The 26,781-nt window shown below is 39.7% G+C and overlaps 1 protein-coding gene across 5 annotated transcripts; it reads right to left on the reverse strand.

The window, feature by feature from the left end:
* Positions 1–1,650: 1,650 nt before the first annotated feature.
* slc39a6 (solute carrier family 39 member 6) lies at positions 1,651–21,718 on the reverse strand. Of its 5 annotated transcripts, none has more exons than XM_076098426.1 (13): positions 21,632–21,695; positions 21,251–21,532; positions 12,531–12,714; positions 11,781–12,330; positions 11,209–11,410; positions 10,958–11,050; positions 10,714–10,883; positions 9,790–9,981; positions 9,322–9,406; positions 8,700–9,086; positions 7,027–7,107; positions 6,611–6,801; positions 1,651–5,212 (listed from the first exon to the last, which is right to left on the reverse strand). In XM_076098426.1, exons 3-13 carry the CDS (start codon positions 12,707–12,709, stop codon positions 5,060–5,062), a joined length of 2,283 nt encoding a protein of 760 aa, XP_075954541.1. In that variant the 5' UTR covers positions 12,710–12,714; positions 21,251–21,532; positions 21,632–21,695; the 3' UTR covers positions 1,651–5,059. The 5 variants fall into 5 exon arrangements, with proteins under 5 accessions (XP_075954541.1, XP_075954542.1, XP_075954538.1 ...); XM_076098427.1 differs by having other exon boundaries at positions 11,254–11,410; positions 21,632–21,694; XM_076098423.1 differs by lacking the exon at positions 1,651–5,212 and adding an exon at positions 5,227–6,085 and having other exon boundaries at positions 21,632–21,700.
* Positions 21,719–26,781: the final 5,063 nt, after the last annotated feature.

Raw genomic sequence — 26,781 nt, forward strand, 5'->3', positions numbered from 1 at the left:
GGAAAACATGACATGGTCTGCCGGTCTGCAGACATGTTAGCAGCACTGTGAGGTTGTTATAACAATACAAACCACAACTAAAGTTGACTCGATGAAAAATAACTCAAAGTTACAGATGAGCCATCTGTATGTCGACATGATTACAATTATGTGTAAATTTCATTTTATTCTTATGATGGCTAACATTTAGCAAGTTATCATGCAATTGACTTATTATCACTCACATTAAGGTTGACACTTGACCAGCTGATGGCGCTAGATTAAACAAATCAAATTATGGCAAAATGTTTTTTTAATTGGCTAAGAACGATACTCGCCTTAATGTCATGTCTACATAACGAGAATATTGTTTAAATATGGAAAATTGCTTCTTATCTAACTTTCTTTTATTCATGATCTGTTTAGTATTTAGAATAAACGTTTAATATTTAGAATCATTCTGATTTCACACTAAAGAATTATGATTGAAGACATAGTTTTAGTGGTTGGCAGTTACTGTATCTTTTTTTGTACTGAAGAAGATTTTTTTTGTTGTTGATATAATTAAATTGTACGGTTGATGAGCTTTAGTGGGTTAAAGCTGCCAATTGTGATGTTCAGCTTGTTTAAATGTTCTTAGAAGTCGTTAGAAGCGTTCAGTGGTGAATACAGTTGGAGAGAGACGGAGTTCAAGGATTTGGCTGAGACCAAACAACCACATTAATCACACATAACTGAACTTGTTTTCTTTAATGCTTTTTGTGGCCCAATTGTACCTTAAATACTATAAAAGACAAACAATCACATTTAAATTTGGGTATGAAGATGTCAATACCAGATGTGGGAGTGAATATGCTTGGTTGTACTGGAAACAGTGCTTAATTATTTCAATGTTATGTGATTGAGATGTGATAATAAATTGATTTAGTTGAATATGTTTTTCTCTTTCTGTCTCATTCGTATTTTTATCTGTTTAGCTCCTCTCAACACTAATCCATCCGTTTTCATTGGCTCAGTTTATTTCAGGTAATATTAATATTTACAGGTCAGGTAAAGGTTTCCTATCCGTTTAGGTTCAACTTTAAATGTCATTGAGTAAACATGAATTTTAGTTTTTAAACCTTATTATTTAATGTTATTATTGTCATATGTGTTATTGAAATACTTCTCATTATATTTAGGTTCTTGCCTGTAAACTTTATTCCGTTTAACTCCCGATTGATTCAGCAGAAACTCTAAAAGAATTTAAAAAATCAGCAGTTCTTTACACTTATACTTCTTCTCCACGGCACCTCAGATGCAGATATTGTACTTTTTACACTGCTACGTTTAAGTGACAGCTAAAGTTACTGGTTACTTTACATGAACAAATAATTATAATAAACTTTGAAATTGTTGAATATAAAACTATTGTTAAATCTTACAAAAAGCCGTATATGTATTTCAGTTACAGGAGACATTTTACTGCTCTGTGTACTTTTACTGCATGGAGCTGATAATACTGGTGCAGCACAATAAGAAGTCAGTTAAATGAAACAGATGATCACAGATTGTGACATCACTTCCTGTTCTTCTATAACAATGATACACATATGAACACTTTGCAGTAACCATAGAAACGTGTTTTGTTCAGGATGAGATGATGTCATCGATTAGAGACGTCAGCAGAGCGTTGTGAGAAGGTGGAGTTTATTTGTGTGGAGGAATGTCAAAGAGCACAGTGAGTCAACGTCACACAGGTGGACAAAATAACAGAAACACCAGCAGCTAATTTTCACTTCGCTGAATTTGGACTCGATGGTCATTTATTGAGGCCACAAAAAGTTGCTCAGATCATCAACTGTTGCGTGAAGTCGGTTTGATTTCAAACAGCGAGTCGGTGATGTTTGATCGAGGCCGGGTCGTTTACATTTGTTGACATCACATTGGTCGTGATGACAGAAGAACTCTTTCTTTGCTGATTTTAACACATTTTGCATCTAGAAAATAAAGTAGGATGATGTTACAGACATAAAATAATGTGCCTAAATAAACAAAGTGATGATTTCTGCTTTATTCTGGGGTTGTAAGCTGTGAAAAAAATAAAATAAAAACAATAGTCACTTTGTTTTTATTTTTTTCTGTATTTTAACAAACGTAAATCAGGAAACATCTTAAGAAATAAAAGTAAAAAACGACAATTTTTGTCTCCAACGTGCTTTTCTTTATTCATCAAATGTTTCGGGGTTTCTACCTTTTCTTCATGTTGTGAATATTTTACACTTATCGAGTAGAAACGTTTAGACAAAAAGAAGAAAACAACCGAATGTTCACAAGAAGGCAGAAAAGGTGATCTTTATTTACGTGGTTTAAGTTTGATGTGTTCGCTCTTGAAGTTTATAAACATTCCTCGTGAATGTTTGACGCAGATCTCCTTCTTCATAAAGACTTCATAATGTCTTTATGTCTCAACACGTTTAAGTCGATGATCCTTTTTCACAGAAGTTTAACACATTTTGAACCTCAAAATAACCGTCGAGTCAAATCAGCAACTCAAATAAAAGACAATAAAAAGACCATGAATTGTTCTGTTATATTGTGAGACGTCTTTGTGGTTGAATCCACCGGCTGTAGTTCCCGTCATGAACACATTCATTTCACGTTTTGTTTTAGACAAAAACAAAAGAACAACTTCCTCCTTTTTTCCTTCACATTTGTCCAAATTGCAACTTAAATTAGAATCTTTTGGTTTGCGTTGAACACGATGTAACAGACTCACAAAGTACACAAATCAAACATACTCGTACTGTATTGTACATTAATATATACACATAATGTACACGTGATATACACAGTGATGTTGGTGTCTCAACTTTTTTAAAAGGCCAGAAAATAACGACACGGAGCGAAACCTTTTGACCTAAACATCGGAGCAGTCTCCTTTAAATAAAAACAGAACACAGTGAGACAGAAATACATGGAACCATTTCAAAGAGAGCTTCATGATGGACTTCTGAGTGATAATTACTGGTATTAATATTGTAACAAACACCAACAGAGACTTTATTAGTTACTCTGAACACGTGTTGAGCTGCCACTTTAACTCTCCAACCGTAACAATAAAATAAAACAAGTTAACAAAGAAATATATAAAAAAATAAACAGACTAAAGCAAACAGTCTATCTGCTGAGTTTCCCCTTCTTGTTGCCATAAGTTGCTCTTATTTTCTTCGCACTTCATTGGACAGATGTCAGACGTCGTCTTTGGCTTTTCTCGTCCAGACAAACCAGTCAGCGATGCCCCCGAGAACTCGTCTGTGTTGCCGTTTCAAGTCGTAAAGCGGCGTGAAACTCAGTACCGTTTTAAAATGTCGTTAAGACGTTAATGAGAAATGATCCTCAGCACCTCTTTAAACCGACAGAAACTAGCCGTCTGCCGGTGTTAGCGCTGCTGTTTGGAGCGGAGATCTAAAACTCAGCGCTAACAGGATGCTAACAGTATGCTAACAGGATGCTAACAGTAAAGCACCGGACACTGAAACACTCTGCTGTGCTGCACAATGCCCTTCAATATGTATTTAAAGTGGGAGAATGAGTAAATAGCAATGTCGATGTTGAGTTCCACATGTAGATCCACAACAGACGAGGTTCAGTGTTCCCTGACAGGCTGTTAGAGCTCATTCAGGGTTAGTTTTAATGGGTTAATGGGGTCTGAATCCAAACATCATGAAGATCTGGTCACGGTTCAAAAAGCTTCCCAGGAGAGAAAATATGAGGCTCCAGATTAACACGATGTTGCGTCATCGCTTTCCAAATAAACAGCTTTCAACCGTACAAATGCACTCCTCTGAAGAAACCAGCGAGAACATGAACACTAGCTTTGCTTCCCTCTTGTTCTCCTCCAGCTAAACATTTCAGAAATAACAGAACTCCTCTGTGAACCTAATAGAGGTCTCAAAGGTCTATGACGGGTTCCTGCTGAACGTAAGATGTTAGATTCTGATCAGGTGACCGTGAGGCAGACTTCTGATCAGCTGAGGGGCTCAGTAGAGAACTTCCTGTTTATATGACACCAATAAAGTCTTTTTATATTTCAATATCTACTTAACAACCTCAATCCCCCTGTAAGCATTTTAAGTGATGTTAAAGTTAATTTTTGTAACTAACAATTGTTAAAGTGTTTCTTAGGACATCATTGTCACATTAAGCCACAACGAACACAAGGGGAGACGTCCCAATACAACCTGTGCACAGGATGGATATCTGAGATAGACTAGTTATAGTTATTAGAAACCATCAGTCCATCAACAGAGTTACTGGCTCTTGTTTCTAAAATGTGAATGTGATGTGGTCAACTTGATCTTTTTTCATCTTTAGTCGCAACGTGATAATACTGCGCGCAGAGATTCATTTGGTCAAAGTTTGAAGTAGGCATCTTGGACACGCCATCTTGTAGGTATAGAAGGAACGTCTAACGGAGTTGTTTCCCAGTACGAGGTTGTACTCACAGTGGGGCTGTTGTGGCCCGTTGGCCATCTACTTCAATACTGATCTGGTTCCACTCAGCAGCAGAATCACCTCCGACACGTTACATGAATAAAGATAATTATGCAAAAATCAGACGTAATGCTGAAAAAAAAAAAAGGTCACGTGTGCTACGTAAGAGTTTTCTCGTGCTGCTTTCACGTCTTATTGGATTTATCGTAAATATGAACTGCTGACAAGTGACACTTGATCAAATGAGCCTGAAGAGTAATATCGACAGGGGATTTTTACTTTCATTTTTGTTTCGAAGACTCTAAACTTAGACATTTTTAACCGCAGTCCAGGAAAATAAAGAAGAATTTAGTTAGTTATTTTAACACCTCACCGAGCTGCAGACGTCGGAGCCTCAGCAGCTCATGAATGTGAAGCTTTCAGAGAGCCGGGTCAACATGGCAACTTCCTAAAGTACGTCTCCGTTTGAACCGATGCTTCTTCCCACACCATGTGAAAATACAAACCTAAGTCGAGCTGACCGGCCGGTCTAGAACAACAAATACAGAACAGACTACACTTCTGACGGAGACGCACATGGAGCCGAGGATGAAGGGCCTCTTCTTCAGTATCCCAGGTCCAGTTGGATTTTGTGTTCAAAAATGGCAATTAGCAGCATGATGCAGAAGCCCAGAAGGATGCCGGCATTCTGGAGCAGGAAGAAGCCGCAGTGGCTGAAGCCGTGGTCCCCAGCGTCGTTATGCAACATCTCGGGCACCTGGGAAAGACAAACGACACACATGACCGTCATCACCTGGTCTGTGATTGGCTCCTTAAATTACTACGTATGAAACAGTCATTTCAACACTTTATAGTATTCTTTCTTGTTGCTGCAAATGTGACTTAATAGTTTGTCTTATACACAGACTGTATATAAAAATGGACGTAGTCGTTGTGACGTCACCCATCGGTTTGTGGACGTATTTGAAGCCTCAAGTTCGGTGTTTTGGCCGTCGCCATCTTGTTTTTCTTGCAACCAGTGAACAGGAAGTGACCATATCTGGACTGAGGAGGAGTGACGTAAAGACGCCGTATATACGTCTCTGGTAGAGACCTGTCAATCACCGTGTAGCCCCGCCCATAAAGCAGGGTATGCTTTAGTGCACTTCTGTTCACTGGTTGCAAAAAAGCAAGATGGCGACAGCCAAATCGCTGAACTCGAGGCTTCAAAACAGCGGCCCACAAACCAATGGGTGAAGACTACGTCCACTTCTTATATCCAGTCTCTGGTCCTGACTCGGCTGTCAACTAAACCAACTGACTACTGGCTGGACTGGTAACCATCTATTATCATAATGAATATGTATTAATCTAATGATTTAACAAGCTGTTCTGCAGGGCAGCGGCCACAAGAGGTCAGCGTCAGACTAAACAAGCTTTACTGTGTTTTCACAGGCAGCAGCGGTTTGTGACAACTCCCCTCTCTTGTGTTTGGTTTTATAAACTTGTCATGTGAGCAAGTTTTACAGAGAGTTAAATAAGTGTGTGTGTGTGTGTGTGTGTGTGTGTGTGTGTGTGTGTGTGAGAGAGAGTGAGAAGAGGCCATCTGGTGCTGAAGGCTGCTGCTCTCTGACCGGCTGAGAGTCCAGACCTGTTGAGTCGACAGAACAGATGCTGCTGACTGGATGAGGGCAGACTTCTCCTGACTCAGCGAGGAAACAGCTGAGCAGTCTCTTTCTGCACCACGTACTCGGTAATGAATGACTTCTGTACTTGACCACTTCTTAAATACTGGATCTATTCTGTCAGCACGCACAGACTGAGTTTACATCACCTGAAAGTATTGCAATAATTACTATTTGTTGTTTTCATGTTTTTCCCTCACTGTAAGTGAAACTCTGCGTCTTCATTCGTTCTTTGCACCGACTACATGTGTTATTGTTTATACACATGTAGAAGTCCCACCTTATCTTTAGAAATAATAAAGTCCCGGTTAAACCCAGAGCCAGTCCCCGGTTTAACCCAGAGCCAGTCCCCGGTTTAAACCAGAGCCAGTCCCGGTTTAACCCAGAGCCAGTCCCGGTTTAACCCAGAGCCAGTCCCGGTTTAACCCAGAGCCAGTCCCCGTTTAATTGTGTTAAAGTGTTCAGGTGCGAGAGCGGTAACGTCGACTCACCATGTCCACCAGAGCCACATACATGAAGAGTCCGGCTGTGAGGGCGAATATCCACATGGAGATGTTCTCTGCGTAGTGACCGATCAGGATACCGATCACCACGCCCAAGTAGGCCATCATGGCCGACAGCACGTTGTAGAGGATGGCCTGACGCACCGTCATACCGGCCTTCAGGAGCACCGCAAAGTCACCTGGGAAACAGAGTCCACTGTCCTTACAGAGAATCATGTAATGTCAAAACAACAACTTCATGACATTTGATGAAGTATTTAAGATGTTTCTTGCTCTACAAAAATGATCAATCCTGAATACATTCAAACAAACAAATATCAAGATAATACTGCGATAATAAAGGATTTTAATGTTTAAAAAAGCCTTTCCGCTTGTACATTAAAGATGGAAACGGAAGGTCTTACCCAACTCGTGAGGAAGCTCGTGACAGAAAACAGCCACCGATGTACTGAGACCGCTGGACAGACCCTCAGTGAAGGCAGCTCCTGCAGAGCGACGAGGAGATATATTGAAACCCACCGTCATCAGCACTACAGTACTGATACTGTACGTACTAGAACTCCTGCAGTGTGAAATTAGCAGCGGGGCAGATCATATCATGGGGCAGTTAGGTTCAGCATTGCCCGATGGGAAAAGTCAAACGTACCAGAGGCTTAAAATTATAGTATTGTGAGGAAAATCATCGTGCGTGAGTCATAATCACGAGAAATAATAGACGTACATTTTTAATTTTTACAAAGCATTCACGTCTTTTTTAACTATGATGTGTGGAAGGTATGTGTCCATTGGTCTGAAAATTTCAGCAAAAGCCTACTATAACAAAATCAAATTACGAGACAGCATGACTGGAAGCCTGTTCATATTCTGCATGAAAACAGTTAAGGCCATGGTGACGGTCAAAAACCAAGACGGACAAAAACCACGAAGGCGACGGACAAAAACCACGAAGGCGACGGACAAAAACCACGAAGGCGACGGACAAAAACCATGAAGGCGACGGACAAAAACCACGAAGGCGACGGACAAAAACCATGAAGGCGACGGACAAAAAACACGAAGGCGACGAACAAAAACCACGAACAAAAACCACGAACAAAAACCACGAACAAAAACCACGAACAAAAACCACGAAGGCGACGGACAAAAACCACGAAGGCGACGGACAAAAACCACGAAGGCGACGGACAAAAAACACGAAGGCGACGAACAAAAACCACGAACAAAAACCACGAACAAAAACCACGAACAAAAACCACGAACAAAAACCACGAACAAAAACCACGAACAAAAACCACGAACAAAAACCACGAAGGCGACGGACAAAAACCACGAAGGCGACGCACAAAAACCACGAAGGCGACGGACAAAAACCACGAAGGCGACGGACAAAAACCACGAAGGCGACGGACAAAAACCACGAAGGCGACGGACAAAAAACACGAAGGCGACGGACAAAAAACACGAAGGCGACGGACAAAAACCACGAAGGCGACGAACAAAAACCACGAAGGCGACGAACAAAAACCACGAAGGCGACGAACAAAAACCACGAAGGCGACGAACAAAAACCACGAACAAAAACCACGAAGGCGTCGAACAAAAACCACGAAGGCGACGGACAAAAACCACGAAGGCGACTAACAAAAACCACGAAGGCGACTAACAAAAACCACGAAGGCGACTAACAAAAACCACGAAGGCGACGAACAAAAACCACGAAGGCGACGAACAAAAACCACGAAGGCGACGAACAAAAACCACGAAGGCGACGGACAAAAACCATGAAGGCGACTAACAAAAACCACGAAGGCGACGAACAAAAACCACGAACAAAAACCACGAAGGCGACGAACAAAAACCACGAAGGCGACGGACAAAAACGACGAACAAAAACCACGAAGGCGACGAACAAAAACCACGAAGGCGACGGACAAAATCCTCTCTGTTGGAACAGGTATTTGGTAGACATAACATTTAATATCAAAAACAATCTTTCATGTTCGACTTGAGGACAGGACTTCCAGAATGACCGCACCGTTACGTCGCCTATCCAACAGCTCTTTGAGGCAACACTCACCGATAGCCAGGCCGTCGCTGAAGTTGTGCAGTCCGTCTCCCATGATGACCATCCAGGCGAGCGTGGCCACGCCGGCCTGCTGGAAGTGCTCCTCCGAGTAGGAGTGGGAGTGGCTGTGTGGGTGGTGGTTCTGGGAGTGGTGGTGGTGCAGGATGTGGTGGTATTCGTGGTGGTGGTGGTTCATGCTGTCGGCCTGCCCCACCGTGTCGTGGAAGTGGGAGTGGCATTTGTTCTCGCAGTCCTCGGCGGTGTAGGCGGCGTCCACCGCCGCTCCGCCGTAACCCTGCGGCGAGACGACCAACACCTGCGGCGCCAGCATCACCTGCTCCTCCTCCAACACGCTGCCGGAGTGGTCGCCAAACATGCCGGCACCATTCGTCTCCACGTCTGGAGGAAGTATGGAAGTTAGTTACTGATGAGATTAAAGCGTTAGAGAGTAAGGCGTGTCCAGCTGGCTGTGGTAAACGGTGTAGTTTTCATGATTGTTTGAAGAAAACTTGCTGTTCCATCTCCCGGCGTATTTTGGGGCTCAGAGGGTTAACCTGTATTTTTCTTTTAAAGCTTTGAAAAGCTGAAGAATTGTAGGTTTTCTGGGACGTTTGTTTGGTGTTTTGCGTCTCACCTTCGGCTGGCTTCAGGTCGTTCTCCTCCAGAGCAGGCTGCTTCTCCGGATCCGCTTTGTCGTTCTGATCCCACTTCTTCTGGATCTGTTTGGACGGCAGAAACGTCTTGTTTTTATATTTCAAACCGCAGGATGAACAACCACAGCAGCACAATATTAAACCCCGTGTTTAAGATAACACGGGGTTTACCAAAGTGTTTCATAGTTTATTGTGACGTGTTGTCTCATTTGTTCAGTGTAATAGAACATTAAGTGTTAAATGTTCCTTATTTTTATAATAAAAATAGTTTATTAAAGTTACCAGAGGACAAAATGTTCCCTCAGTCCCCAACAGGAGGACAGTGTCTTAGACACTTGAACTAGCGTCTAACCCGGGTCTGAACTGTGACTTCTAAACATGAAATACGTCATAAAACGTCCCTTTGACTGCTTCACCTCTGGTGTAATGACAAAAGATCAACCTCTGACCTTCTGTTTCTTGTCCTTGTACATCTTCCCAAGCGTCAGGAAGTGTTCGATCAGAAACATGATGTAGACTCCGCTCAGCGCCGTCAGACCTTTCCACACCGCGTCCAGGTTTTCCTCCTGCTCCTCGTGGAGGTGATGTCCCCCCGAGTCCATCCCAGAGTCCTGGTGCTGGTGGTGGTGGCCTCCCTGAGACTGAAGCCCCCCACAGATATGAACACACAAACAGACTGATGAACCTGAACCCACCATTGTCTGGACTTTGGGGCAGCCCTCTCTGTATTGAGGCGAGTCAAACTCTTCAACAGCTGGTGATATGAGCACTTATTGAGAACCTGGGTGTGGACAAAGAAACCTGAACGAGGTGATCTGAGACTGAGTATCGAGATCAGTGAATGTCTGGTCACATTGGTTATCTTGTTTACTTATTCTTACGTCCTACATTCATTGAACTATTGACATGTTTCAGCCTCTCTCCTCCCCTCTCCTCTCCTCTCCTCTCCTCTCCTCTCCTCTCCTCTCTGGTTAAAGTGAACGCTTTATTAGAGGAGACATTTATAATGAGAACATGAAGAATAAAATGTTTCTGATGAAATATCACGATTATAAGCTTCGTTTCTGCTTCTTTTTCTGACAGAAGCGTCAGTTACACATGATGTGTTCAAGGACCGTCGGAAAGATGATAATCGGACGATAATGACGATAATGTTTTTACAGCGTCTGGCTGTAATAAACGGTGTAGTTTTGGCGATTGTTGAAAGAAAACATGCTGTTCCATACACGAGGCGGTGTTTTGGGGGTTCAGCGGGTTAACATGCTTTGCATCTTGGGTCAGGACAGAACTTTAATTGTGACCCCGACATGCTGATGACGGGAGGACGTGCTTCGTCCCGTGGTAAAGAGGAAGCGGGCGGCGCTCTGACTCACGTGGGGGATGAGGTGAAGGAAGGCGTCGCCGCTCAGCGAGCCGACCGCCAGCGCCACCAAGAAGCTGAGGAGGAACTTGAAGAAGACGGTGTTCATGAGCGGGATGAGGACCACGCCGAGCAGAGACAGCAGGCTGATGACCGTGATGGAGAGGAACCCTCCGACCCACGCTGCAACGCACAAATCACTTAACTTCTCCACAAACTTCTCTCCAATCACAGACTTGAGTCTTTCACCGTCTTACCTATCGCGATGTTTTTGGCACTTTCTCCAGCGGAGCGTTCCCCGTGGGCCGAGATGTTGTGGTCACCGTGCTGGTCGTGACCGTGTTCATGGTCTAGAAAATGAGGAGAGGGATTAAACAAATCCAGTTTTATCACATCACATCAATGTACCAAACATAGAAGCAGGTACAGGTGAGACCAGGAGGTCCAGTATCAGACACAACACACTGCACACATGTTTGTGTTGTCTGAACATCGTCTTCCTACTTACATGACACGTCAACATCAGTGTTAGTTTGAACAGACGGACTTGTACCTCCCCCCTCCTGTTCTGCAGGGCCTCCGTGCAGGATGCACGCGCCGCCGTCTATCTGGCTGAGGAGGGCGGGGCAGAGGAAGCTGAAGTCGGCGAGCGTCACCCCCCCCTCCTGAGACATCCCGTGTGACGAGAGGATGCTGGATGCGTTCTGACACTGGAGGTAAAACAACAACAACAACAACGGGACTCATTCAGGAGACAACGGTACGTATATGAAAAGTCACTGTAGGTCCTAGTGGTGCTGGATCACACAGAGTTCACTACTTACCACCGACGCTTTGCTTCTTCTTCTTATTAATAGAAATAAAACCGATTTGGTTTATTTCTGAATTAACCAAATATTGAATATTACTGAATATTATTCATTATAACGATCGTCAGTAAAACTTTATTTCACACTGTGATGTTAACGATAAACTGTGAGGGGTCAGTACGGATCAGGGATCCAGTACGGTCCGTTAAACCACTATTAATGACCCTGATTTCATTATTTGAACACTGGTGAGTTAAGCAATTTGTCGTACCTCCACACTGTCCACACTTCTGTTGTGGGCAACATCCTGGTTCATGTGGTCGTGCCCGTGGTCTTGGTCCCCCCTGCTGACTGCAGCTGCCTGAGTCGGGCTCTCAGTGACCAGTCTGGCAGCAGACGCTCTGGTGGTTTCCCCCCCAGTAGGACCGGGTGGTCCCAGGCTGCCGTCGTGTCTCTTATTAACGTCATCTGATCTCGCCATCAGCTGGGCGCTGTACACCGCCGTGATGCCGACCTCCTGCGCCGCCGTGGTCTTCTTGTCGTGCAGGTTGTGGTGGCTGTCCTGATCTTTGGAGACCTCAGAGGTCTTTGGAAACTTCCTGTGCTGTGAAGGGTCGGCATGTTTGTGGGGGTGCGAGTTGTTGTGGTGGTCTTCGTGGAGGTGGTGGCCTCCCTGGTGTTGATGGTGGTGGTGATGGTGGTTATGATGGTGGCCCGGTTGCTCGTGATGTTGCACCATAACAGTCCTGATGCGATCCAACCCCACGTTCTGTAGGAGACGCTTCAAACCGGCCAGAGAGATGGTGCCGTTTTCTCCATATCTGTTCAGTTTCATTCAAACAATAACATCAGTCTTTGAACAAGTGACCGCGGAACCGTTTAACTTACTAGAATATCTACATCCTACCAAAAGCTTCAAGGGATTCCATCAAAATGGGGATTTGTTGTGATTTTAATCACGTAAAGCAGAGCAGACAGAGCTAACGGTGAAGTTGTCTACGGTGTGTTGACACGAGCTCACCTGTTGAACAGAGCCTCCAGGTGTTTCCTCTGGCTCTGCTCGGCTCTCTGCGAGTCGACCACAGCCGACAGTGAACGCACCGCGCCGTTCGACTGCGTGGTGAACTGACCGCAGTCAGAGCCGGACGTCCCGCCGCCGCCGGACAAACTCGCGGCGACGAGCAACATCAACGCCAACATCCTCTCTGTCGAGAAAACAAGAACATCTGTTAGTGTTTGAAACATGACAACTTGTTTAAAAGTCATATTTTTATAACAAAAACAAGACAAATATTAAGGGCAGAACCAATTAGTCTGCAACTCATCCTTTGTCAAGCAGAAATACTAAACATTCACCTCTTTATAACACAGTGAACTTCATCTACAGCACACCGAGGCACATTTAGAATAAATCAAGAACTGACGAAATCACAAACTTCTCACGATCCTTAAATGAGAACATTTGTGTAGTTTGGTTGTTGGTGTGTTCTGCTGGAAGTAAACAGACTGTGACTGATACATATTCAATAACACCGTGAACGAGCTCCCACAGTGAATCAGATACCTGGAACGCTTCATGTTGAGTAATTCTAAAGTTTCTCTTAACTCACCGTTAAGAACCCAAAAACAACAAAGCCTCAAACTCATGCAGTGAAAACGAGGTCGTGTTTCACCATCGATATTTATGTCAATAATTAACCAACTCATCATTCTGAGCTCCAGTTCAAACAGAAAACTGTGGACTGAGAAGAGAAACTGAGACTGAAGAATAAAAAGAGAATAAATCATATTTACAGTTTATATTTACAAACAAGATGACAACCTGGGAGAGAAGGTTAGGGTTACTTTATATTTGATGCTACTTTATACTCCTCCACCACGCGGCACGAACTAGTACTTTCTACAGACGACACATATTTGAGAGCTGTGGGTAGTCGTTACTTCTGCAGATAAAAGCTATAATGTGCATATCAAATATGATGTATTGTACATAAGTACATGAAACGGTATATATTAAATGTGCAGAATTAGTTTATTACATTTGTTACAAATGTAACGAGTTACATTATGTTGATGAAGTATTAAAATAGCTACATATAGTAACTAACTTATTACATCTTTAGGTGATACAAACAGGAAACAATGTCGAACTGAAGAGCAGCTGCTCACTGCATCCAGTCTGTTTCTGATGGACCCTCCTCTTTATGTGATTTAATGTTAAACTCATGGATCCTCCTCTTTATGTGATTTAATGTTAAACTCATGGATCCTCCTCTTTATGTGATTTAATGTTAAACTCATGGATCCTCCTCTTTATGTGATTTAATGTTAAACTCATGGATCCTCCTCTTTATGTGATTAAATGTTAAACTCATGGATCCTCCTCTTTATGTGATTTAATGTTAAACTCATGGATCCTCCTCTTTATGTGATTAAATGTTAAACTCATGGATCCTCCTCTTTATGTGATTAAATGTTAAACTCATGGATCCTCCTCTTTATGTGATTAAATGTTAAACTCATGGATCCTCCTCTTTATGTGATTTAATGTTAAACTCATGGATCCTCCTCTTTATGTGATTAAATGTTAAACTCATGGATCCTCCTCTTTATGTGATTTAATGTTAAACTCATAGATCCTCCTCTTTATGTGATTTAATGTTAAACTCATGGATCCTCCTCTTTATGTGATTAAATATTAAACTCATGGATCCTCCTCTTTATGTGATTTAATGTTAAACTCATGGATCCTCCTCTTTATGTGATTAAATGTTAAACTCATAGATCCTCCTCTTTATGTGATTAAATGTTAAACTCATGGATCCTCCTCTTCATGTGATTTAATGTTAAACTCATGGATCCTCCTCTTTATGTGATTAAATGTTAAACTCATGGATCCTCCTCTTTATGTGATTTAATGTTAAACTCATGGATCCTCCTCTTTATGTGATTTAATGTTAAACTCATGGATCCTCCTCTTTATGTGATTAAATATTAAACTCATGGATCCTCCTCTTTATGTGATTAAATGTTAAACTCATGGATCCTCCTCTTTATGTGATTAAATGTTAAACTCATGGATCCTCCTCTTTATGTGATTTAATATTAAACTCATGGATCCTCCTCTTTATGTGATTTAATGTTAAACTCATGGATCCTCCTCTTTATGTGATTAAATATTAAACTCATGGATCCTCCTCTTTATGTGATTAAATGTTAAACTCATGGATCCTCCTCTTTATGTGATTAAATGTTAAACTCATGGATCCTCCTCTTTATGTGATTAAATATTAAACTCATGGATCCTCCTCTTTATGTGATTTAATGTTAAACTCATGGATCCTCCTCTTTATGTGATTAAATATTAAACTCATGGATCCTCCTCTTTATGTGATTTAATGTTAAACTCATGGATCCTCCTCTTTATGTGATTAAATGTTAAACTCATAGATCCTCCTCTTTATGTGATTAAATGTTAAACTCATGGATCCTCCTCTTCATGTGATTTAATGTTAAACTCATGGATCCTCCTCTTTATGTGATTAAATGTTAAACTCATGGATCCTCCTCTTTATGTGATTTAATGTTAAACTCATGGATCCTCCTCTTTATGTGATTTAATGTTAAACTCATGGATCCTCCTCTTTATGTGATTAAATATTAAACTCATGGATCCTCCTCTTTATGTGATTTAATGTTAAACTCATGGATCCTCCTCTTTATGTGATTAAATGTTAAACTCATAGATCCTCCTCTTTATGTGATTAAATGTTAAACTCATGGATCCTCCTCTTCATGTGATTTAATGTTAAACTCATGGATCCTCCTCTTTATGTGATTAAATGTTAAACTCATGGATCCTCCTCTTCATGTGATTTAATGTTAAACTCATGGATCCTCCTCTTTATGTGATTAAATATTAAACTCATGGATCCTCCTCTTTATGTGATTTAATGTTAAACTCATGGATCCTCCTCTTTATGTGATTAAATGTTAAACTCATAGATCCTCCTCTTTATGTGATTAAATATTAAACTCATGGATCCTCCTCTTTATGTGATTTAATGTTAAACTCATGGATCCTCCTCTTTATGTGATTAAATGTTAAACTCATAGATCCTCCTCTTTATGTGATTAAATGTTAAACTCATGGATCCTCCTCTTTATGTGATTAAATATTAAACTCATGGATCCTCCTCTTTATGTGATTTAATGTTAAACTCATGGATCCTCCTCTTTATGTGATTAAATGTTAAACTCATGGATCCTCCTCTTTATGTGATTAAATGTTAAACTCATGGATCCTCCTCTTTATGTGATTAAATGTTAAACTCATGGATCCTCCTCTTTATGTGATTAAATGTTAAACTCATGGATCCTCCTCTTTATGTGATTTAATGTTAAACTCATAGATCCTCCTCTTTATGTGATTAAATGTTAAACTCATGGATCCTCCTCTTTATGTGATTTAATATTAAACTCATGGATCCTCCTCTTTATGTGATTAAATGTTAAACTCATGGATCCTCCTCTTTATGTGATTAAATGTTAAACTCATAGATCCTCCTCTTTATGTGATTAAATGTTAAACTCATAGATCCTCCTCTTTATGTGATTAAATGTTAAACTCATGGATCCTCCTCTTTATGTGATTAAATGTTAAACTCATGGATCCTCCTCTTTATGTGATTTAATGTTAAACTCATGGATCCTCCTCTTTATGTGATTAAATGTTAAACTCATGGATCCTCCTCTTTATGTGATTTAATGTTAAACTCATGGATCCTCCTCTTTATGTGATTAAATGTTAAACTCATGGATCCTCCTCTTTATGTGATTTAATGTTAAACTCATGGATCCTCCTCTTTATGTGATTAAATGTTAAACTCATGGATCCTCCTCTTTATGTGATTAAATGTTAAACTCATAGATCCTCCTCTTTATGTGATTAAATGTTAAACTCATAGATCCTCCTCTTTATGTGATTAAATGTTAAACTCATAGATCCTCCTCTTTATGTGATTAAATGTTAAACTCATAGATCCTCCTCTTTATGTGATTAAATGTTAAACTCATGGATCCTCCTCTTTATGTGATTAAATGTTAAACTCATAGATCCTCCTCTTTATGTGATTAAATGTTAAACTCATGGATCCTCCTCTTTATGTGATTAAATGTTAAACTCATAGATCCTCCTCTTTATGTGATTAAATGTTAAACTCATAGATCCTCCTCTTTATGTGATTAAATGTTAAACTCATGGATCCTCCTCTTTATGTGATTAAATGTTAAACTCATAGATCCTCCTCTTTATGTGATTAAATGTTAAACTCATAGATCCTCCTCTTTATGTGATTAAATGTTAAACTCATAGATCCTCCTCTTTATGTGATTTAATGTTAAACTCATGGATCCTCCTCTTTATGTGATTAAATGTTAAACTCATAGATCCTCCTCTTTATGTGATTAAATGTTAAACTCATGGATCCTCCTCTTTATGTGATTAAATGTTAAACTCATGGATCCTCCTCTTTATGTGATTAAATGTTAAACTCATAGATCCTCCTCTTTATGTGATTAAATGTTAAACTCATAGATCCTCCTCTTTATGTGATTAAATGTTAAACTCATGGATCCTCCTCTTTATGTGATTAAATGTTAAACTCATGGATCCTCCTCTTTATGTGATTAAATGTTAAACTCATAGATCCTCCTCTTTATGTGATTAAATGTTAAACTCATAGATCCTCCTCTTTATGTGATTTAATGTTAAACTCATGGATCCTCCTCTTTATGTGATTAAATGTTAAACTCATGGATCCTCCTCTTTATGTGATTAAATGTTAAACTCATAGATCCTCCTCTTTATGTGATTAAATGTTAAACTCATAGATCCTCCTCTTTATGTGATTAAATGTTAAACTCATGGATCCTCCTCTTTATGTGATTAAATGTTAAACTCATAGATCCTCCTCTTTATGTGATTAAATGTTAAACTCATGGATCCTCCTCTTTATGTGATTAAATGTTAAACTCATAGATCCTCCTCTTTATGTGATTAAATGTTAAACTCATAGATCCTCCTCTTTATGTGATTAAATGTTAAACTCATGGATCCTCCTCTTTATGTGATTAAATGTTAAACTCATAGATCCTCCTCTTTATGTGATTAAATGTTAAACTCATAGATCCTCCTCTTTATGTGATTAAATGTTAAACTCATAGATCCTCCTCTTTATGTGATTTAATGTTAAACTCATGGATCCTCCTCTTTATGTGATTAAATGTTAAACTCATAGATCCTCCTCTTTATGTGATTAAATGTTAAACTCATGGATCCTCCTCTTTATGTGATTAAATGTTAAACTCATGGATCCTCCTCTTTATGTGATTAAATGTTAAACTCATAGATCCTCCTCTTTATGTGATTAAATGTTAAACTCATAGATCCTCCTCTTTATGTGATTAAATGTTAAACTCATGGATCCTCCTCTTTATGTGATTAAATGTTAAACTCATGGATCCTCCTCTTTATGTGATTAAATGTTAAACTCATAGATCCTCCTCTTTATGTGATTAAATGTTAAACTCATAGATCCTCCTCTTTATGTGATTTAATGTTAAACTCATGGATCCTCCTCTTTATGTGATTAAATGTTAAACTCATAGATCCTCCTCTTTATGTGATTAAATGTTAAACTCATGGATCCTCCTCTTTATGTGATTAAATGTTAAACTCATGGATCCTCCTCTTTATGTGATTAAATGTTAAACTCATAGATCCTCCTCTTTATGTGATTAAATGTTAAACTCATAGATCCTCCTCTTTATGTGATTAAATGTTAAACTCATGGATCCTCCTCTTTATGTGATTAAATGTTAAACTCATGGATCCTCCTCTTTATGTGATTAAATGTTAAACTCATAGATCCTCCTCTTTATGTGATTAAATGTTAAACTCATAGATCCTCCTCTTTATGTGATTAAATGTTAAACTCATAGATCCTCCTCTTTATGTGATTAAATGTTAAACTCATAGATCCTCCTCTTTATGTGATTTAATGTTAAACTCATAGATCCTCCTCTTTATGTGATTTAATGTTAAACTCATAGATCCTCCTCTTTATGTGATTAAATGTTAAACTCATAGATCCTCCTCTTTATGTGATTAAATGTTAAACTCATAGATCCTCCTCTTTATGTGATTAAATGTTAAACTCATAGATCCTCCTCTTTATGTGATTTAATGTTAAACTCATAGATCCTCCTCTTTATGTGATTAAATGTTAAACTCATAGATCCTCCTCTTTATGTGATTAAATGTTAAACTCATGGATCCTCCTCTTTATGTGATTAAATGTTAAACTCATAGATCCTCCTCTTTATGTGATTAAATGTTAAACTCATAGATCCTCCTCTTTATGTGATTTAATGTTAAACTCATAGATCCTCCTCTTTATGTGATTAAATGTTAAACTCATAGATCCTCCTCTTTATGTGATTAAATGTTAAACTCATAGATCCTCCTCTTTATGTGATTAAATGTTAAACTCATAGATCCTCCTCTTTATGTGATTTAATGTTAAACTCATGGATCCTCCTCTTTATGTGATTAAATGTTAAACTCATAGATCCTCCTCTTTATGTGATTTAATGTTAAACTCATAGATCCTCCTCTTTATGTGATTTAATGTTAAACTCATAGATCCTCCTCTTTATGTGATTAAATGTTAAACTCATAGATCCTCCTCTTTATGTGATTAAATGTTAAACTCATAGATCCTCCTCTTTATGTGATTAAATGTTAAACTCATAGATCCTCCTCTTTATGTGATTTAATGTTAAACTCATAGATCCTCCTCTTTATGTGATTAAATGTTAAACTCATAGATCCTCCTCTTTATGTGATTAAATGTTAAACTCATGGATCCTCCTCTTTATGTGATTAAATGTTAAACTCATAGATCCTCCTCTTTATGTGATTAAATGTTAAACTCATGGATCCTCCTCTTTATGTGATTAAATGTTAAACTCATGGATCCTCCTCTTTATGTGATTAAATGTTAAACTCATGGATCCTCCTCTTTATGTGATTAAATGTTAAACTCATAGATCCTCCTCTTTATGTGATTAAATGTTAAACTCATAGATCCTCCTCTTTATGTGATTAAATGTTAAACTCATGGATCCTCCTCTTTATGTGATTAAATGTTAAACTCATAGATCCTCCTCTTTATGTGATTAAATGTTAAACTCATAGATCCTCCTCTTTATGTGATTAAATGTTAAACTCATAGATCCTCCTCTTTATGTGATTAAATGTTAAACTCATAGATCCTCCTCTTTATGTGATTAAATGTTAAACTCATGGATCCTCCTCTTTATGTGATTAAATGTTAAACTCATAGATCCTCCTCTTTATGTGATTAAATGTTAAACTCATGGATCCTCCTCTTTATGTGATTAAATGTTAAACTCATAGATCCTCCTCTTTATGTGATTAAATGTTAAACTCATAGATCCTCCTCTTTATGTGATTAAATGTTAAACTCATAGATCCTCCTCTTTATGTGATTAAATGTTAAACTCATAGATCCTCCTCTTTATGTGATTTAATGTTAAACTCATAGATCCTCCTCTTTATGTGATTAAATGTTAAACTCATGGATCCTCCTCTTTATGTGATTAAATGTTAAACTCATGGATCCTCCTCTTTATGTGATTTAATGTTAAACTCATGGATCCTCCTCTTTATGTGATTAAATGTTAAACTCATGGATCCTCCTCTTTATGTGATTAAATGTTAAACTCATAGATCCTCCTCTTTATGTGATTAAATGTTAAACTCATGGATCCTCCTCTTTATGTGATTAAATGTTAAACTCATAGATCCTCCTCTTTATGTGATTAAATGTTAAACTCATAGATCCTCCTCTTTATGTGATTAAATGTTAAACTCATAGATCCTCCTCTTTATGTGATTAAATGTTAAACTCATAGATCCTCCTCTTTATGTGATTTAATGTTAAACTCATAGATCCTCCTCTTTATGTGATTAAATGTTAAACTCATGGATCCTCCTCTTTATGTGATTAAATGTTAAACTCATGGATCCTCCTCTTTATGTGATTTAATGTTAAACTCATGGATCCTCCTCTTTATGTGATTAAATGTTAAACTCATGGATCCTCCTCTTTATGTGATTAAATGTTAAACTCATAGATCCTCCTCTTTATGTGATTAAATGTTAAACTCATAGATCCTCCTCTTTATGTGATTAAATGTTAAACTCATAGATCCTCCTCTTTATGTGATTAAATGTTAAACTCATAGATCCTCCTCTTTATGTGATTTAATGTTAAACTCATAGATCCTCCTCTTTATGTGATTAAATGTTAAACTCATGGATCCTCCTCTTTATGTGATTTAATGTTAAACTCATGGATCCTCCTCTTTATGTGATTAAATGTTAAACTCATAGATCCTCCTCTTTATGTGATTTAATGTTAAACTCATAGATCCTCCTCTTTATGTGATTAAATGTTAAACTCACACGTTTCTGAACGAGGTCTGGTCTCTGGTGCAGAGTTAGAACAGAACTAGCTGGAGGTCCCGGATGTTTATTTTAGCAACATTAGACAGATCGTTAATAATACACCAATCAGCTCATCGTTATTAATAAACAATGCATGTACAGTGAGCGGTGTTTAATGTGCAGGATTAGCTCGTGACGGTTCTCACCTCCTCGGCTCGGTTTAGAGCTCCGATGCTGACAGATAGCGCGAGCCAGGTGGCTTCGGGCCCTCGTGCTGCTGCCCACGCGCCGCCTTTCTTCAGTTCAATAATAATATCACGCCATGAACGTATTAAAACGCTTCTCCCGGCGGTACAACCGGCCACGCGTGTCTGCGTGTGATCCCGGAGCAGAAACACTCGGTGGAGGTAAACAGGAACACGCTGGTGTTGTGCGCTCTGCACCAAGCTCGGTGCCGTGTGCACAACAGACGGGAAACAACCCGGAAGCTGAGGAGCGGACATGCTTCACGTTATCACGCCAACAAACAAGAAGCAGAAGAAGAAGAAGAAGAAGAAGAAGCCTCTACATGTGCGGACGTTACTTACGGTGACGTGATGCTATTTTAATATCCTCTTCGGTTGATGTGTGAACGTCTCGCGCTGCTCTCCGGTCCGGTTAAAGAATGAATGAGAGAGTGTGTGTGTGCGTGTGTGTGTGTGTGCGTTGTGTGTGTGTGCGCGCCTCCTTCAGAGGCTGCCGGAAAAATGAGTTGCGAACCAAAGAGAGGGAGAAAGGGAGGGGAACATGCAGAATAATCCTCCTCAGGTACTTTATATGAAAGAAGAAATTACAATGATGACGTTTTATCTCGTAATGTTGAGTTACCATGGGGATATTTTTATTATCAAATATAACTTTTCATAACTTTTCATCCACATGTATCTGTCTGTTTTTTATCAGAGGTAGAAGAAGTATTCAGATCCTTTACTGCAGTAAAAGTACTAGTGAAAATACTCAAACCTTTACTTAAATATTAGTATGTAAGTATTATCAGCTAAATGTAGTTAAAGTGTTTAAAGTATTGATACTTTATTGATTATTGTGTTGAGTGTTGATAGTGCAGTAAACTGTTTCTGGGTTAGTATTACTGCTGCATTAATGTGTACGTTGTACTTTACTGCTGTGGATGCTTTTAACTCATTAAAGCTGCATCAAAAAAACATTAAAACAAATACAACATACAATAAAATGCAGTATGACAAGGCCGACCGTCCTGTTCTGTTCTGTACGATCTTCAGCATGTTCTCCTCCTCGTCTCATCTCAAACACTTTATCCACCGTGTAGTCTGTTTTACACAACTCAAGAGGGAGACCACACAAGGAACCTTTACCTGGTCCTGAACCAGTCTCAGTGTAGTCCTGGTCCTCGATATGAACCAGTCCCAGATCCACCAGCAGAAACCGCTCCACCGTGGACAGACCCGACACCTCTCTGCTGGAGACCCAGGACGTATTGCTGGACCCGCTGGAGGGAAGGGAGGCACGGAAGAACCAGAACCAGGACTGAGAGGGTTCAGACTGTCAGACCTGCTGCAGTAAGATGAGAGGTTTTCTAAAGGGTCAACCAGAGAAACTGAGAGCTCACTTTTTTCCGAGGAGGACTTGAAGGCAACACGTGAGGAGATGCTGTGGAGGAGCTTTGGTGTCATGTGACAGCGCTGCCAGGGTCCAGTCCCTGAGAAAGACGAGGAGACGAGGATTAGTGAGCAGAGCTGTGGGAACTCCCAACGCTAGTTTAGTTTCATAGAAGTACTTTACAACGTTGTACTTCTACTCCATCTCAGAGGGAGATATTGTACTTTTGACTGCACTACATTCATATAACACCAGATCTGTTGATCATATTTCCTGATTACATATACTTACATACTTTTACTGAGGTATTTTCACAGTGTGGTGCTGTTACTGCAGTAAAGAGTACTTTTCTTCCACCACTTCCTCTCATGTGAGACACCAGTTTCTCCTCAAACATCCACTTAAAGCTTCTGAACACAGTACATGTTACTGTCGACATGCTTTCTGTTTACTCTCCATCTGAGATAACAGTGAACGCACCGTAACTACTGGAGCAGCTGGACACTGAGAACAGCCACCTCAACACATCTCTGATCCAACCCTACAAGACAAATAGTGCTTACGTTTTCCTGCCAGCTCGTCCCGTTTGCTCTCTTTAGTTTTTATAAAAACACATGAAGTTCAGCCAGTGTTCAGCGTATCTTCATGATATATAATCCTCATGGAAAGTAAAGCGATGTCGCCTCAGGGACGAGTGTTTATTCGGTGATAAGTTATCTGTGGTTCTTCCACCAGACTCAGTTAATATTTACCAGGATTAGTCGGCGTTTAACCGGGTTTGGGGACTTATTTAGACGTAACACGACGCTTTACGGTCAAACACAAACAATGAGAAATCCTCCTTGACCTCATCCATAGTTCACATTATGTGTGATTGAGTCAGAATGAGTACAGTGTGATGATGATGATGGTGATGAAGGGACACTGGTGTGTTGTAATGGAGCTCTATCAGGATACCTGTTGGGGAGGGAAAGAGAAACAAGAGGGCAGGTTGAGTTCAGTCCTTTAGGCTCCTTAGAGTTCACATCATCTATTTAAAGGTGTGTTAAAGGATCATTCTCATGGTGTTGATCTTACTGTGAGTGAATGTTTCTACCTGAAGCTGCTCCCTGGATCAGGACTGACTGGGTCAACATGCAGGTCTTCATCTGATCCACACATGATCAGAAGAAGCTGGGGGCTCCTGGGACCCGGCCCTCAAGGACAACATTGGTTGTGGTGGGTGTGTTTGTTTTTGCACTGAACGTCATGCAGCTTCGCTTTAACTTCCCACACCCAGCGGACAACAGAGTCCCTTTAGTATTACTGTTTCCTGTGTAAAAACAAACCTTTAGGAACTTAAAAATCACAGTTTAGCTGTTGGAATACTTTGTGTTACTTTATACTTCTGCTCCTCTCAAGGTTACAAGGTTGTGTTATTGTCAACCAAATGCAGATTGCAGTCGCATTTTGCTACATCACAAACACACAAACACACCTACGTGTATTATCGGGCGGAGGATGATTTTAGGAGTCTCACAACCAGAGGACAGAAGCTGATCTGAAGTCTGCTGGTTCAGTGCATCTCTTTGCAGACAGCAGCAGGGTGAACAGTGAACAGTGATGTTTCCAACCAATCACAAGTATGGTGTGAGTCGTGTGTCATGATGCAAACAAACAAACACACCCCGGCCCCGAGGCCCTGAACAAAGAAACACGGTTTATTCTCTTGACCTTCCCTTTAGCTTCTCTGTTCGGTCATTTTGTGTCTCATTGTGGACACTTTGTGTCTTTGTGGACACTTTGTGTGTCTTTGTGGACACTATGTGTGTCTTTGTGGCTACTTTGTGTGTCTTTGTGGACACTTTGTGGACACTATGTGTGTCTTTGTGGCTACTTTGTGTGTCTTTGTGGACACTTTGTGGACACTTTGTGGACACTTTGTGTCTTTGTGGACACTTTGTGTCTCTTTGTGGACACTTTGTGGACACTTTGTGTCTTTGTGGACACTTTGTGGACACTATGTGTGTCTTTGTGGCTACTTTGTGTGTCTTTGTGGACACTTTGTGTCTCTTTGTGGACACTTTGTGTCTCTTTGTGGACACTTTGTGGACACTTTGTGTCTTTGTGGACACTTTGTGGACACTATGTGTGTCTTTGTGGCTACTTTGTGTGTCTTTGTGGACACTTTGTGTCTCTTTGTGGACACTTTGTGTCTTTGAGGACACTTTGTGTCTTTGTGGACACTTTGTGTGTCTTTGTGGACACTATGTGTGTCTTTGTGGATACTTTGTGTGTCTTTGTGGACACTTTGTGTGTCTTTGCGGACACTATGTGTGTCTTTGTGGACACTTTGTGTCTCTTTGTGGTCATTTTGTGTGTCTTTGTGGACACTTTGTGTCTCTTTGTGGACACTTTGTATGTCTTTGAGGACACTTTAGGTCTCTTTGTGGACACTTTGTGGACACTTTGTGTGTCTTTGTGGACACTTTGTGTCTCTTTGTGGTCGGTGTCTCTTTCAGTGACATGTTGTAGGTGATGGTCAGGGGGGCTCCTGACTATTTGGGCCCCTGGTCCTGAGCCCTGTTGGCCCGTTCAGTCGTCCATCTATGGAAGTACTTGTACTGTACTTGTACTGTACTAGTATCAGAGTATTTAACACTGTGGTATTAACTGGAGTAGTACTTTAAGTCTCCACAAGGGGGCGACCTTTTACAACAAACTGAACAAAGAAAGAAACGCTGCTTCTGCTGCTGATAATAATACTACATATTAATACTCATGCAACAACGTCCCTCAACTGCTCAAATATATACGTTTATATATACATATAGATATTATATTTATGGGACTTTTCTTTAATCTAGATATTTTGTAAAGTATTGGACAATATGGACCGTTATTTAAATGCACAACAAGGAGCCTCACGCTGCTTTTTAAGTCTAAATAAGGAACATAAAACATAAAACAGCTTTCATGTTTCACTGTCTTGACTGAAGACTTCGACTCTTATTGTTGTTTTTCTGTGGAAAATGTCAAATGACCCACTTCCTGTTAAAACAGAGGATTGCGTCGGCGGTTATCACCTCACAGAGAAATGTTTTAGTCTGTCAGAGAGTTTCATCAACTTCCCCTTTGATCTATACAATATATATATATATATTTATATATATATATATATATACTGTCAATGTTCAGTGTTTTATTTTTTCTCATCATAACAGAAAACGTGATCTTTGCACAGAATAAACGATGAGTCATAGTTACAAACATCTGCTTGTAAATGTATTCAGTTTTTAATATCGTATGTCTTCAGTACATTTATTTAAATACTGTACTCGAGTATTATTTGGAGGTACTTGTACTTTACTTGAGTGGGCTGGATAAGAATTAAAATATTTACATCAGAGTTCTAATTGTATTTATTTAGTCGCATACAAATGAAACATTTAAGAATAGTCTTTATCTTTATGTCTTTCTGCAGGATTACACTTCAACAAAACTCTTTCTTTAAATTTAGAAACCAAAGTGTCGCCTGTCAATTAATCAGTGACGTCATCTTTTTAAGTTGATCAATGATCGTTAACTTTATTACTAAGAGCTCGTGGAAACAGTCAAAGCTTCACATTTCTCACTTGTACATAAGCAAACAAAAGGAGAAGAACAAACAAATCCAATAATTAAAGCAGAGTAAGACTCTGAGTCTGATGGGGTGGGGGGGGGGGTGAATGGCTTATACGGCGCTAAGTAGATTCAGAAGAAATCCTCCTGTTATTTATTTCACCGATGTCAGTCTCTCAGATAATCACTTCTATTTAACCTCCAGAGTTCTTATTGTTTTACAAGTTCGTCCACTATTTCTGCTGATTTTACACAAATTTCTCATTTAGTTTGTTGTTGGTGTTGTACCTTAAACCTAAATGTTAGGTTTAGTCAAAAACACTAGGTACAAAACTAACTGTTGGTGTTGTTGTCTAAACCTAACTGTTGGTGTTGTTGTCTAAACCTAACTGTTGGTTTTGTTGTCTAAACCTAACTGTTGGTGTTGTTGTCTAAACCTAACTGTTGGTGTTGTTGTCTAAACCTAACTGTTGGTGTTGTTGTCTAAACCTAACTGTTGGTGTTGTTGTCTAAACCTAAC

This window comes from Anarhichas minor, unplaced genomic scaffold (genome assembly GCF_050575085.1).
Source record: "Anarhichas minor isolate MPS153535 unplaced genomic scaffold, ASM5057508v1 ptg000024l, whole genome shotgun sequence".
Classification (NCBI taxonomy): domain Eukaryota; kingdom Metazoa; phylum Chordata; class Actinopteri; order Perciformes; family Anarhichadidae; genus Anarhichas; species Anarhichas minor.